Genomic DNA, 14352 nt, shown 5'->3' with positions numbered 1-14352 from the left:
CCTCACTGACCATAGGCCAGCGATCCCCATCATTGTTGGCTGTGAGTGCTTAGCTCATTTTGCCTTCTTTCCCTTATTTTAGTTTATGGTTTTTAGTCTAATTTAAAAAAATTTAGATGTAAAAGAGTCATATGCAAACTCAATCAATGTTGTTTTAACTTTATCCATCATGTTTTAATCACGGTGGCACCACTTAAGAAAGAGAAGATAATAAAAAAATTAACCTCAATATTTCTTATTAGTCATATTAGTCAAATTGAACAAAATTAACGGAATTGCTTTATTGCGCCAATTTAATAAATTTGAGGATTTCATTGCACTTTTTGTAAACTTATAAACTCAATTACACTTTCTTTATAAGCTTTTAGGATTTTCAGTAAGTTTATCCCAATAAGAACATGACACCTTGACCATCTCCTTACAACAGAGTATATGGCCTCAAAGGTGTAATTCCTTCATCGCCCCCACCCCCATGCGCGGGGATATCTCATATCCAAAGCTCTCCCGCCATGCCGGTCCACTCCTTCGAACCAAAATGCATCCCGCTTCGCATCCCGCCTCGTCCCCCCTCGACTCCCTCCTCCCCTGTTTTCCTCTCGTCTCCCGCAACTCGCAAGACCACCAGCCGGCACGAGCCAGCCAAGCGAGCCCGCAAGACCAGACCCGCCGCCTCCGTCCTCCCCTTCCGAAAACCAGCCCCGACCCCTCTCTCGTCCAACCACAGGCCCCGCCCTCGCACCAAGCTCGAGGCTCTCGACCGGGTGGTCGGCGACCTCGAGGCCTCGGCAGCCGACGGCGTCGCCATCGACGTCGGCATCTTCGCCTCCGTCCTCGAAGCTTGCTACCAGTTAGGGGCCTTCCACCAGGGCGCCCGGTTCACCGGTTGATACCCACCAACCTGCTGAGGCGGAATGTGGGGCTGTCGTCGAAGCTCCTGCGGTTGTACGCTCCAGCGGCCGCGTCGGCGATGCCCACGAGGTGTTCGACCAAATGCCTAAGCGGGACGCGTCGGCCTTCGCTTGGAACTCGCTCATCTCGGGGTATGCCGAGCTGGGTCAGCACGAGGACGCCCTCGCGCTCTACTTTCAAATGGATGAAGAGGGCGTCGAGCCCGACCGGTATACTTTCCCCCGTGTTCTGAAGGCTTGTGCTGGAATTGGGTCCATTCGGATTGGCGAGGCAGTGCATAGGCACGCGGTTCGTACCGGTTTCGTTTCCGATTGCTTTGTGCTCAACTCGCTCGTCGACATGTATGCGAAGTGCGGCGACATTGTTCAGGCTCGCAAGGTGTTCGACAAAATGCCGAGTAGGGATCTGGTTTCTTGGAATACAATGTTGACGGGTTATATACATCATGGGCTTCTGGTGGAGGCCGTGGATTTATTTTGTAGGATGATCCAGGATGAATTTCAGCCGGATTCAGTGGCAATATCTGCCATTCTAACTGGTATTTCATCATTGAAGCTTGGGCTCCAGGTGCACGGTTGGGTTGTTCGGCTAGGATTGGAGTGGACTTTGTCCATTGCTAATTCTTTGATTGTTGTCTATTCTAATCATGGAATGTTAGATAAAGCGCGTTGGATTTTTGACAACATGGCCGAACGGGATGTTGTGTCGTGGAATGCTATTGTATCTGCCCACTCCAAACTCCCTCATGCTCTGTCATATTTCGAGCAAATGGAAAAGGCTGATGTTATGCCAGATCGCATTACATTTGTGTCATTGCTATCCACCCTTGCTCACATAGGTCTCGTTAAAGATGGTGAAGAGTTGTTCTCAAGAATGAGAGACAAATATGGAATTGAACCCAGCATGGAGCACTATGCTTGTATGGTTAATCTGTATGGAAGGAGAGGGATGGTTGATGAGGCTCATGCGATGATTGCAGAAAGAATGGAGTTTGAGGCTGGTCCAACTGTCTGGGGAGCTCTGCTGCATGCTTGCTATGTTCATGGCAATGTTGAAATAGGAGAAGTTGCTGCAGAAAAGCTCTTTGAACTCGAGCCAGATAATGAACACAATTACGCACTTCTAATTAAGATTTATGAGAATACGGGCAGATTGGATGATGTGGAGAAGATGAGAATGATGTTGGCAGAGCGAGGGCTAGAATTGGAAACTTGCTAGGCTGCACAAAAAGGGAAGGGGTAGAACCCGTGATATTTCCTTTGTAAAATCCTGGAATTTTATGTGTACATATCGAGAAGAGCATGAAATTCTTGATCTTGAGCCTTGTATGATCTTCGTCTTTGGATGGATTGCGAGAACAGTCAAGAGATAATTACCTTGAATTTCACTTACCAAAGCTGATTGTTTGAGATGGTTATGAGAGAGATTGGTTTGATTGGACCAAACGTGGCTGGGACTACCTCAGGTTAGCAAAAGAAACGGGGAAGTGGGCTTTGCTTGGGATGGAGCAATGACAACGGATTCAATGGGAGAGGCAGGTCGGGCTCATTATCTAGCTAATTTTCAGGCTAAATCAGTGGGGTTAGTACAGTACATACCTTCTGAGTGAACCTCTCTCCACAGTCACAGGTTATGCGTAGTGCTTGTTTTGATACATTAATGAATATCATTGAATGACATATAGCTATTGGATTGATGCTGAAGCCAAATGGGTAGGATTGATGAACGTGGGCTTTCAGATCCCACGACGCCGGTCCCATCACCAAGCTTTTGCATCTCATTTTATTCCTATGTGATGAAAGTAGATTTCCGTTGCACACATTCACCCTCCTTCTGCATATACTGAAACCGGCACACACGAGTCACGACATCACGGACAAAACATTGTTTAAAAGCAATGCATCCCATGCGCATAAACTAAATTTGATCAGATGGCGATTATTTTGGTATGTGTCCCATCAGTACGCTATCAATACAAAAAAGAATTTGTTTAGATAGTTTTCGTGAGAAGCATGTTGGTACAAGAAGATCCTTCAGATCGCCCATATTAAATGATGGGGTAAACATGTTTTGCGTGCTTCATGAAACCGTGGTGTTCATTCTGTCTCGTTTTTTTTATCTTTCTTTGGAGTCTCCTTTCTCGTGCTCATTCCTTTTTTGGCGTAACTTGGACGGAACAAGACTTTAAGAAGACTTCATAGACAGCAATTTCGCTTGGCTTTCTTCCCTAGGGCTTCTTCCTTAACATCGGATCCGAGCTTTCTCAGAAATAGAGAACAAATCAAACGGCTTGGCTCTCTGCGTGTGAACCCATCATCAAAACAGACTAGTCTTATCAAGGAGATCAGAAGGACCAAAGAAAGATAGATGATGCAAATTCCCTTTGTTCCTGCTTCGTGGCGGGACCCGAAGCAATCTTTTTTGAGGTTATTTTTGACACTGCTACTGTTTGCTAGTACCTAGAATAATCAAATGGGTGCTGACTGCTTCTCCCAAGGTCGGTCCAACGCACTCGCGTCCGCATGATGTTGTCGCACATTACCTGTCTTTAGCGACGACATCACATTCTCCAGGGAATAAATAATGGGAAAGAAGAAGAAGATAATTTGCCTAATCTTTTGGCATTTCCAGGGCCACGTCGGACCTTCACTTCATGCAAGTCTTATTTTATTCCATAGATTCTACTTTGGTGGCTATTGCCGATTGGCCTAAAATTAGTTCACACACAGCTACGAAGAAAATCTTCCCACGTTGGAGCAGTAGTGTAAACATGCCAAAATAGAGAAGAACGACCACCCCCTTTACTTTAACAGTAATTCCGTGAATTGCGTGTGGAAAAGTTTATGTTATAAAAGGACCAATGAACTCGGTCATCTTCATCCTCATCTCTTCTCTAGTTTCTCTCGATACTTTGTGAAGTTTCAATAGCCTGCATCAATGGCAAGACTTGCCTTTGTCTTGATATTTTCCCTCTCCATCTATTTTCACTTCATATCGGCTGCTACTGCTGCTACCACGAGTACTTCCACTTACACAAACTTCATCAAGTCTTCGTGCAGCACCGTGCAGTACCCTGCGCTCTGCGTGCAGTCGCTCGTGGTCCACGCCTCGACCATCAAGCAGAGCCCGCAGCAATTGGCCCAGGCCGCCTTGGCGGTGAGCTTAGCCCGGGCTCAGTCCACCAAGGACTTTGTGGCGAGAGCGGCCAAGTTCAGGGGCCTCAAGGCGAGGGAGTATGCAGCTATAAAAGATTGCTTGGAAGAGATGGACGACAGCGTGGACCGGCTCGCGAATTCGGGGAAGGAGCTTAAGAGGGCAGGCGCATCCAAGGGCCAGGATTTCCAGTGGCACGTGAGCAACGTCCAGACATGGGTCAGCGCCGCGTCAACGGACACGACCACTTGCCTCGATGGGTATGCAAGCACAGCCCTGAATGGCCGGCTGAAGACTTCGATCAGGTCCCGTGTGCTTAACGTGGCACAGGTCACTAGCAACGCACTTGCTTTGGTCAACCGATACGCCTCAAAGCCATGATCAAGCAACGCGCCATGAAGCCGTTACAACATTCCGTCCGAAAATCTTGCAATTTACTTTCATGGCGATTTAGATCTTTACGCAAGTAGACATGAGACTTCGCTTCTGTCGAAACTTTGCTGCCTTATTCGTCAAACCACATATGGCTATGTAATCGACACGTTAACTTACTTTGGATGACAACTCAAGTCACCAAACGCACGCGTTCGAGTCAATCATGAATCTGTCCTCATGAGTAGAGGGAAGTTTGACGTATAATCGAGCGCAACGACATAACAACATTCGTATAGCGGACCCGACGCAGGTTTTGCTTTGTCATTATATTTGGTGCATATGCTGATGCTGATTGACCGGCTGTCCATGGCTCGTATTGAGGGTTTTACTTAGAGTTCACGTGAAATCTTCCCGTGTGGGAACTGCTTGTTCTCCAGATTCAAATGGCGTGTTGCCTAAGAAGTAAACTGAGGAACGCCCCCTAATTCGTGCCTTGATTTCATCGCAATCAACGTAAAATGAGTTTGACTGAAACTCATTGACTAAAATGCTTTGCGTGGTCACTTTGAGGATGTCTTTTGGCTTTCTCAGACCATGAAATCGGCTAAGTTTTTGGCCCCTATTAAGTGCGACTTCTTGAAGTTAGGTCATGAGAGGAAGTTATTTCCAAGAATTCCACAATGTCGATGTGGATGTGGATGGGATGCATCTTGCCGAGATCAAAGGGATTGACTTAGTCCGTTGCATGGATTTTGGTCCATCATATCTTCTAATTTGTTATGCCCGAAAAGAAGAAGAGAATATATGATCGATACACCTGCGAAGCACGAGTTTGAATGTATTAAGCACAGTAAATGATAAATGGCAAGACAAATGAATTGAGATGAACTCGGATAGTTGTCTTCCTTTATTAAAGCTTGTCAAGAAACGAGTTTCTTCACAAATGTGGAGATAGCGGACAGGCCCACCAGTGGAGACTGGGTGAATTAGAACCGTTCTAAACGGTACATTTGCTCGTCAATAAACTAATGAAATTTCCAATCAGGTCACAAAATTTGATTTTCACTAATGTAATGCCTAGTTCTCTCGGTTCTCTCGGATGAACCTTGATAGAAGTGCATCCAATCTTCTTACGACGCGCTGACTTGGTGTCTATCGTCAAATGTCCACGAGTCCGCGGCGCAGGCAATAAATCACCGGAAAACTGGATAGATTCTGGTCAAACGGCATACGAAACTTGGACGTATTGGATGGTTTGTTGAAATCAAAGTCCAGCGGCGAAGCTGCAAATTCCAACGAAGTTGAATGACTATCGATGAAATTCATCAATGTTCCAGAACTTTGAATTTGACTGGTCTTCTCAAGTTTAACACGTCAAGCTCCACTTCCAAATCAGCTTGCCTATGACTTCAAACTAAGCGTAGATATGGTCGTACCAATATGATGTGGGAATTGAATGGATGGATGGTCAATTTCTATTTACTTGATATTGACTGTAGTTCCAATGACAACCATGGTTGAAATAGTTATACATAGTCCCCTGAGGACTCGCTACATCCTCTCAAGGCCATTCTTAAATTGTAGTGCGTCGCGACCAAACACTCCAAAAATTCTCACAAATACGCGAGATTTGTTGCTGCGAGAATAGTTCCTTTGAGGAGCTATGGACTCTCTCTCTCTCATTGGCATTGCATTAATCAGGGTTGGTTGTCATGAAGAACAAACAAATGCGCGATTGATATCAGAGTCCCGAAATAATGCTTCATCAACTCCTGATTTGGCAAATTTCAACCTTGAATCTCATGATAGCATAGCAAATTCCGAAATAAGCCAGCCAAGCATTCTCAATCAAACAGGTAAAAACTAATCATTTTCTCACCTCCAAAAGTAGGTGAAGAACCTAAAATAAAATTACGGGAGGTATCTAACTGTCAATGGCGGATCTGAACCAGGATTCATTTAGGTATAGCCATCTCGTTCAAAGACCTCCTTCCTCAATATAACTAGCCAAAAAAATTAAAAAAGAAGAAGCTGCTACACAATTTCCCTTGGAAACCTATACCGATATCATCTAACACCGATTCCCTGACACAACAGGACGGCATGAACTTATAACTCTCGCTTTACTCTCCGCCAAAACTGGGCTACTGCCGAAACGTGCACGGTCATCTTTGTACCTGGTAAATCAAACTTATACCTGACGGCCAGCAAAGGCTACCTAGTCTTGCGTGCTTTGGCCAACTTGTCCCTTCTTTTCTTCACAGCCATGGGGGACTTCGTTTTTCCTCGCTTCCCTTTTTTCCTCTTTGACCTTCTTTTTGTTCTCCTTCCTAGCAGCCTCCTTGTCGACAGGAGCCTGCACCTCAGTTTCGGAACCCGACTCATTTCCTTCTGGATCTTTATCTGCATCTGCATCAGACTCGGACTCACCGCCGCAAGCTTTAGTATTATCGTCAGGATCGCTCGGCTTTTCTAAAGCATCACCATCATCCTCTGTGAGAGCCTTATGTAATCCCATAATAGTCTTGTAGTACATGTCCCCAGTGTCCTTCCTACTTGTTATCCGAATCACGTCCCCTTTCACATTTTTCACCGAATCTAGTGTCTTGGGTATATATGACTTAGAGAAAGCATAAAACAAACAGTTATTAACTGAGGCAACGGTATAAATAACCTGCAATGTCACCTCATGTAATGAAGAATGAAAAGTTAGATTCTACTCCCCGCAAAGCGCATTATGACATCTCTCTGTAAAACAAACCACGAATGTGTAAAGCACTTTCTCGGCATCACAAATACATGAGTCAGGTTTCCATTCGAAAAAGTCTAAGGCTGCGTTTGGTCGATCGGATAAAAACCAAGATAGGATATGTTTTATCCTATCCTGTGTTTGGTAGCTGTCTAGGATATGATAAGGTCGGATATAGAAGGGATATAAACACGATAAGAACTTGGGCACATGTGGCTTCCACCTGATTTAGAAATTCCTAGATGCCTTGCAAATTTGGTCCTAGGGCTATATATTATTTTGTTTGACAAGAAAACATCACAGTTCATAGTTCACTACATAGCTTGCTGAAAATTCATAAATTCAAGGCAGTAAGATCCTGCATCAAAAGTTTGCAAGACGCTATATTTATAGGCACTTACTGCCTAAAGTTCATGACTCCATGTAATCAACACGATAACGTACTTTGGACGAGAACTTATTTTACCAAATGCACGCGTTCGAGTCCATCATGAATTTGTCCTCATGAGTAGAGGAAAGTTTAACATATAATCGAGCGCAACGATGTAACGATATTCATATAGCCGACCCTACTTGGGTTTGCCTTTGTTAGGATCGAACAATAGAAGCCCTGATACTTTTTGCTCTGGAAAATCGGGAAAATTGCGAAAAAAGAGCTTAAGTCTAAGCTGGTTAACATATTTAGTCGAATACCTTCATTTAAAAGCTTAAGCCAATACATTATGGCGGAATTATGATATATTAATTGTTCAACACCACATCAACTCTTCGATGTGGATTTTTTTAAACATAATTCATACGTGCATTTTAACAATTTCCAACTCTCATGTTTGAACTCTCCTTTAATTTAGGTTTCCTTTTGCATCAAGATATGAAGTCTGCCATTGGGTTTGCATTGTTACACCACAACACCCACCGATTGAAAATTAAGCCCAACTTCATTCACCAAACACTGCAATAGACCATCGGCTCACATGTGAGTTCTCCCTTAATTTAGGTAACTTTTGCATCATGATATGAAATCTTTCATTGAGTCCGCATTGTTATACCACAATGCCCACCACCTAAAAATTATGCCCAAATTTATCTACCAAACACTAAAACAAACCATCGGCTTTGATACCAATTTTTTAGGAGCGAATAACGGAAGCCCAATACCTTTGAACGAGGAGATCATGAAAAAGGGCGCTTAAGTTCGAGCCTGTCAATATATTTAATTAGACTTACATTTACTCAAAAGTTTAAATCAATAAGTTATGAGCCAATTAAGATATATTAACTATTTAACACCACACCAATTCTCCAATGTGGGATTTCTTCAACATCCTAACAATTTCCTCCTTATGTGTGAGTTCCTCTGCATCGTCACTCAATAATGCCCATCACCTGAAAATTACTCTTAACTTCATCCACCAAATAGCGAAACGAACCATCGGCTTTGATACCAATTTGTTAGGAATGAACAATAGAAGTCCGACACCTTTTGCCCAAGGAGATTGCGAAAAGGAAGTTTAAGTCCAGGTCATTAACATATCCAATTAGACCCACATTCACTGAAAACTTAAGACAATGAGTTATGGGTCAACTCATGTATATATCAATTTTCCGATATGACATTTCTCTAATACAGCTCACACGTTCAACCTAACAGCTTTGTTATAATTGGTACTATATACCGATGCTGATGGACTAATTGTTTAGGACTTGTGTTAGGGGTTTTACTTAAAGTTTATGTGAAATCTTCTCATGTGAGCTAGTTTTTCTCTAAATTCAAATGGCGGGTCGCCTAAGAAGTATAAGAAACACCTTCCAATTTATGCCTTTAGTTCATCGCAATCAACGTTGATAAAGCAGTGTAAAATGGGTTTGATTAAAAACTCATTCACTAAAATGCTTTGCCTTGTCACTTTGAGGATGCCTTTGAACAAATTGGAGCTTTCTAGGACCATGAAATGGGTTAAGTTATAGCCCCTATTAAGTGAAACTTCTTGAAGTAAGTTATTTCCATGAATTCCATAATGTCGATGTCGATGGGCTGCTTTCCGCCAGGATCGAAGAGACTGACTTAGTTTGATACATGAAATTTGGTCTATATTATCTGAACTTGTCAAAATGGTTATAGAGCTAACTTAATCCTAACCCGTCCCACCCGTTTGATGGATCTTATTGTATCATCAGATCATTGTATCCCAAAAAAAAAGTAAAAAGGGGCAAACTCTACGTGAGATGTACCCCGCAAAGCATGAGTTTGAATGTCTCAAGCATGGCAAATGCTAGATGGTGAGGCAAACGAATTGAGATGAACTCGGATGGTTCGTCGCACTTGGTTATGCTTTGTCAAGAGACGAGAGTTTCTTCACATATATAGAGATTGTAGACAAGCCCACTGGCGGAGACTGGGTGAGTTAGTACCATTTGAAGGGTACATTTACTTGTCACTGAACTCTGATAAATCTTTCAATGAGGTCACTGAACTGGCTTTTAATAATGCAATGCCTAGATCTCTCATTCTCTGTAATGCATGGATTCTGATTGAACATGCAGACGTGGCGGTCACGTGGCAATGACGTGGCATCCTTTGTAAATATCCACGAGTCCGCCACACTAGCAAAACACTAAAAAGTTGATTGGATTCTAGTCAGACTGCATCCACTAGAATGAAAGAAACTTAAGTGCGTTTGATTAGTGGAATCAAAAGTTCAGTGATCGATCTACAAATTCCATTGAAGTCAATACCTATCATTAAAACTCATCCATGTTCTAGCGCTTTGAATTTGATTGGTCTTCTGGAGTTAACATGTCGAGCTTGATATCAAAATTTGCTACATGTAATCATAAACACAATCAAAACACACAATAAAGTAACATAAGTCTTCAATAACTTCCATTCTTCAAATCCATATAGCCTACCATAAAGTTTTTATGGCCCCTTCAATGCTTGCAGGTTTCTCGTCCAGCAATTGTCATTCGATATATATAATGATTATCACATATTTAGTGTATTGGTTATCTATCATGTACAACATTGCTTGGATTTATGGCTATGATGACTACGACTGCAATAACTCATAATAGTTTTACATAGTCACCTGAGGGCTTGTACACCCTATTGGGGGCCGTTCTCTAGTCACAATGCACAAGTTTACACGCAAGTACAAAGAAAATCAGCCCACGTTGGAGCAGTAGTGTAACCATGCCAAATTAGAGAAGAAGAAGAAGAACCCTCTTTACTTTAATAATTCCGCAAATTGCGTGCGGAAAAGTTTTTGCTATATAAGCACCAATGAACCTCTAGATTCCGTCATCTTCATCCTCAATCTCTTCTCTACCTTCTCTTAAAACCTTGTGAAGTTTCAGTAGCCTGAATCAATGGCAAGACTTGTCTTTTTCCTGATATCGTCCCTCTCTATCTATTTTCACTTCATAGCTGCCGCAACTGCTACTGCTATTGCTGCTCCCACAGGTACTTCTAGTTACAAGAACTTTGTCAAGTCGTCCTGCGGCACCGTGGAGTACCCCAAGCTTTGCGTGCAGTTGCTCGCGGTCCATGCCTCGAAGATCAAGCAGAGCCCGCAGCAGTTGGCCCGGGCCGCCTTGGCGGTGAGCTTAGCCCGGGCTCAGTCCACTAAGGACTTTGTGGCGAGAGCGGCCAAGTTCAGGGGACTCAAGGCGAGGGAGTACGCAGCTATAAAAGATTGCTGGAAGAGATGGACGACAGCGTGGACCTGCTCGCGAACTCGGGGAAGGAGCTGAAGAGGGCGGGCGCATCCAAGGGCCAGGATTTCCAGTGGCACGTGAGCAATGTCCAGACATGGGTCAGCGCCGCGTCGACGGACGCGACAACTTGCCTGGATGGGTACGCGAGCGCGGCCCTGGATGGTCGGTTGAAGACTTCGATCAGGTCCCGCGTGCTTAACGTGGAACAGGTCACTAGCAACGCGCTCGCTTTGGTCAACCAATACGCCTCAAAGGCGGGATCAAGCAACGCACCGTGAAGCTGTTTACCATGTTCCGTCCGAACATCTTGGGATGTATTTTCATAGCGATTTGGATCTTGATGCCTGTACACATGATCTGGTATGAAAGTAAATAACTTCGCTTCTGTCGAAATTTTGCCGTGAAACCACATATGGCTATGTAATCAACAAGATAACTTACTTTGGATGGGAACTTAAATCACAAAATGTATGTATGCATTCGAGTCAATCATGAATTTGTCCTCATGAGGAGGGAACTTTAACATATAATCGAGCACAAAGGTGTAACAACATTTGTATAGCCAACCCAACTTGGGTCTGCTTTGTTAGGAATGAACAACAAAATGTAAGACCTTTCGCGAAGTCCGAGCTTTTTAACATATTTAGTTATGTTCACCTTTACTCAAAAGCTTAAGTCAATAAGTTATTGGCAAACTAAAATACATTAACGGTTAACACCACTAAAATTCTCTGATGTGAGAGTTCTCTAGCACAACTCATACATATATAGGGAAAATTGTCCAAAAAGTCATAAACCTTTCAATATTGCTAGTTGGGTCCTAATTTTTTTTTAATTTTTGCCAATTAAGTCCATTCAACCAATTTTAGCCATAAATTATTGACATGGACGCTGACTGTCCTTTGTAGGATGCCCGGCGTTGACTTAATAATATTTATTTTTTGAATTTTTTTGAATTTTTTATTTTCCTTTTCTCTTATTTTCCTTTTCCCTCCATCAATCACCGCTAGACCTTGGCTGGTGGAGGTCGCTGGCCTCAAGCAAGGGCTACCCTCACCGATCTTGGGCAAGGGGTGCCTAGGCTTGGGCTAGTGAGGCCTAGGCGAGTGACCCTTGTCTATGCCGAGGCGAGGGTCGCTCTCACTTGAGCTAGCAAGGGTGACCCTTGCCATGGAGGGCCACCTGAGGTTAGTGATCCTCACTGGCCATCGACAAGGTCCAGCGGTTGTCGATGTAGGAAAAAAAAAAAAAAAAAAAAAAAGAAAAGAAGAAAAAAGGAAAAGAAAAAAAGAAAAGAAGGAAAAGAAAAAAAAAAAGATTTCAAATTCAAAATATATGATTTGATATGCCTTTTTTAGTGGAAAAAATAATAAAACTAAATTAAAAGTTGAAAAAAAATATTAAAATTATTCATGTTAGTATCGGCTATCCTATATGATATGATTGGCATCAACGTCAGTAATTTATGGCCAAAATTAGACAAATGGACTCAACTGATAAAAATTGAAAATGTTTAAGATTTAATTGGTAAAATTGAAAGGTTTATGATTGAATTAAAAAAAAAAAAGTGCAATATGTGTGGGACTTTTTGGGCAATTTTCCCAGGTGCATCCTAATAGCTTTGTCGTTATAATTGGTACTATAGGCTCATGTTAATGGATTGATTGTTCATGACTTGTGTTAAGGGTTTTACTTAAAGTTCACGTGAAATCTTCCCATTGAGTTGGTTTTTCTCTATATTCAAATGGCGGGTGGCCTAAGAAGTAAATTGAGAAATGCCTCCCAGTTTGTGCCGCTAATTCATCGTAGTCAATGTCAATAAAGTAGTGTAATTGAGATTGACTAATACCCATTGGCTAAAATGCTTTGCCTTGCCACCATGAGGATGTCTTTAGACAATTCGAGCTTTCTCGGATCACGAAATGGGTTAAGTTTTTAGCCCCTGTTAAGTGCAACTTCTTGAAGTAAGTTATTTCCATGAATTCCATAATGCCGATATGGATGAGCCACTTTTCATCGAGAGCAAAGAGATTGACGTAGTTTGATGCATGAAATTTGGTCCATTATATTTAAACTTGTCAAAATGGATTATAGATCTATTTCTTAATCCATATGTGATTGAGATGAGTTGTTAGATGTGTTATCTTTGTTCAGTAAGTGGATTATAAATGGATTTAGAATGGTAAGGCTTAAGATAATGTGAGTATTAAATGGATTCACCACTTATTTAAACCTTACCTACTATGACTCTTTCTTGATCCCATGCTCCCTCATTCTATGCTCTTACCTTCAGTTTGGATATGAGTTTTCATAAATGGGTTAAATATGAAAATGTTTTAGCAAAATGGATTGGGTTTGGTATGATTGACAAGATTTGCATTACATGGAGGTGTGTCAAAATATATATATATATTTTTTTTCTAATATATATCAAAGGGTCAAAATAGATTAAAGGAGTCCATGTTGGGGTTGAATCATTTTCCATCAAACCTAAACCTAGCCTGTCCCACCTATTTAACAGGTCTAATTATATCATCGAATTGTTATACCAAAAAAAAGACAAAAACCAAAGTTTGAAAGGGAGAAACCCTATGCGCCATGCACCCACAAAGCGCAAGTTTGAATGTCTCAACCATGGCAAATGGTAGATGGTAAGGCAAACGAATTAATGAAGTCGGATAGTTGGCCTGGCTTTATTATGCTTTGTCAAGAGACAGAGTTTGTTCACATATATAGAGATTGTAGTCTAGCCCACCGGTGGAGACTGGGTGAGTTAGTACCATTATGAAGGATACATTTGCTTGTCATTGCACTACAACAATTCTTCCAATGAGGTCACTGAATTGGCTTTCAATAATGCAATGCCTAGATCTCTCATTCTCTATAACGCATGAATTTTGATTGAACGTGCAGACGTGGTGGCCACATGGCAATGATGTGGTGTCCTTTGCAAATATCCACGAGCCCGTCACACTGGCAAATCACTGAAAGTTGGTTTGATTCTAGTCAAACTGCATCCACTAGAATAAAGAAAAATTCAGTGTGTTTGGTTATTGGAATTAAAATTTCAGTGATCTTCAAATTCCATTGAAGTCAATAGCTATCATTAAAACTCATCCATGTTCTAGCGCTTTGAATTTGATTGCTCTTTTGTAGTTAACAAGTCGAGCTCGATATCAAAATTTGCTTGCTCACGAATTTTAAATTAATCATAAAAACATTCACACAAATATAACAGGGGAATTGAACAGATTACACACTCTGAATATATATTTAAAGTACTGATTATCAGATATTGAGTGTCGAGATTTTCTATCATTATAGCATTGCTTGGATTTATGGCTATTATGAATTGCAATTATCACCTGAGGGGCTTGTACACCCTCTTAGGAGCTGTTCTCTAGTCACGTGTTTTTCAACTTTGTCGCCGCGAGAGCAGTTCTTCTAGG

The 14352-nt window shown here is 42.0% G+C and overlaps 3 protein-coding genes across 3 annotated transcripts; all 3 read left to right on the top strand.

Annotated features, from left to right (window-relative positions):
- Positions 1-439: 439 nt before the first annotated feature.
- LOC104444404 (pentatricopeptide repeat-containing protein At4g25270, chloroplastic) lies at positions 440-2761 on the top strand. The gene is given in 3 exon segments (XM_010058060.3): positions 440-867; positions 870-947; positions 950-2761. Coding segments are annotated over 3 exon segments (1614 nt in total). The 5' UTR covers positions 440-509; the 3' UTR covers positions 2128-2761.
- A 1024-nt stretch (positions 2762-3785) lies between these two features.
- On the top strand, positions 3786-4658 carry LOC104444403 (21 kDa protein). The gene has a single exon (XM_010058059.3). The coding sequence runs from the start codon at positions 3847-3849 to the stop codon at positions 4441-4443; it is 597 nt and encodes a 198-aa protein (XP_010056361.2). The 5' UTR covers positions 3786-3846; the 3' UTR covers positions 4444-4658.
- A 5692-nt stretch (positions 4659-10350) lies between these two features.
- LOC104444402 (21 kDa protein) lies at positions 10351-11307 on the top strand. The gene is given in 2 exon segments (XM_010058058.3): positions 10351-10883; positions 10886-11307. Coding segments are annotated over 2 exon segments (624 nt in total). The 5' UTR covers positions 10351-10555; the 3' UTR covers positions 11182-11307.
- Positions 11308-14352: the final 3045 nt, after the last annotated feature.

The sequence above is a fragment of the Eucalyptus grandis genome, chromosome 5 (assembly GCF_016545825.1).
Source record: "Eucalyptus grandis isolate ANBG69807.140 chromosome 5, ASM1654582v1, whole genome shotgun sequence".
In the NCBI taxonomy this organism is placed as follows: domain Eukaryota; kingdom Viridiplantae; phylum Streptophyta; class Magnoliopsida; order Myrtales; family Myrtaceae; genus Eucalyptus; species Eucalyptus grandis.
The sequence above is the reverse complement of the archived record's forward strand: the minus strand, read 5'-3'. Positions and strand labels throughout refer to the sequence as shown.

Bases quoted from the DNA above. Each gene is read 5' to 3' on its own strand.
- LOC104444403 (XM_010058059.3), top strand. From the start codon at position 3,847: ATGGCAAGACTTGCCTTTGTCTTGATATTTTCCCTCTCCATCTATTTT.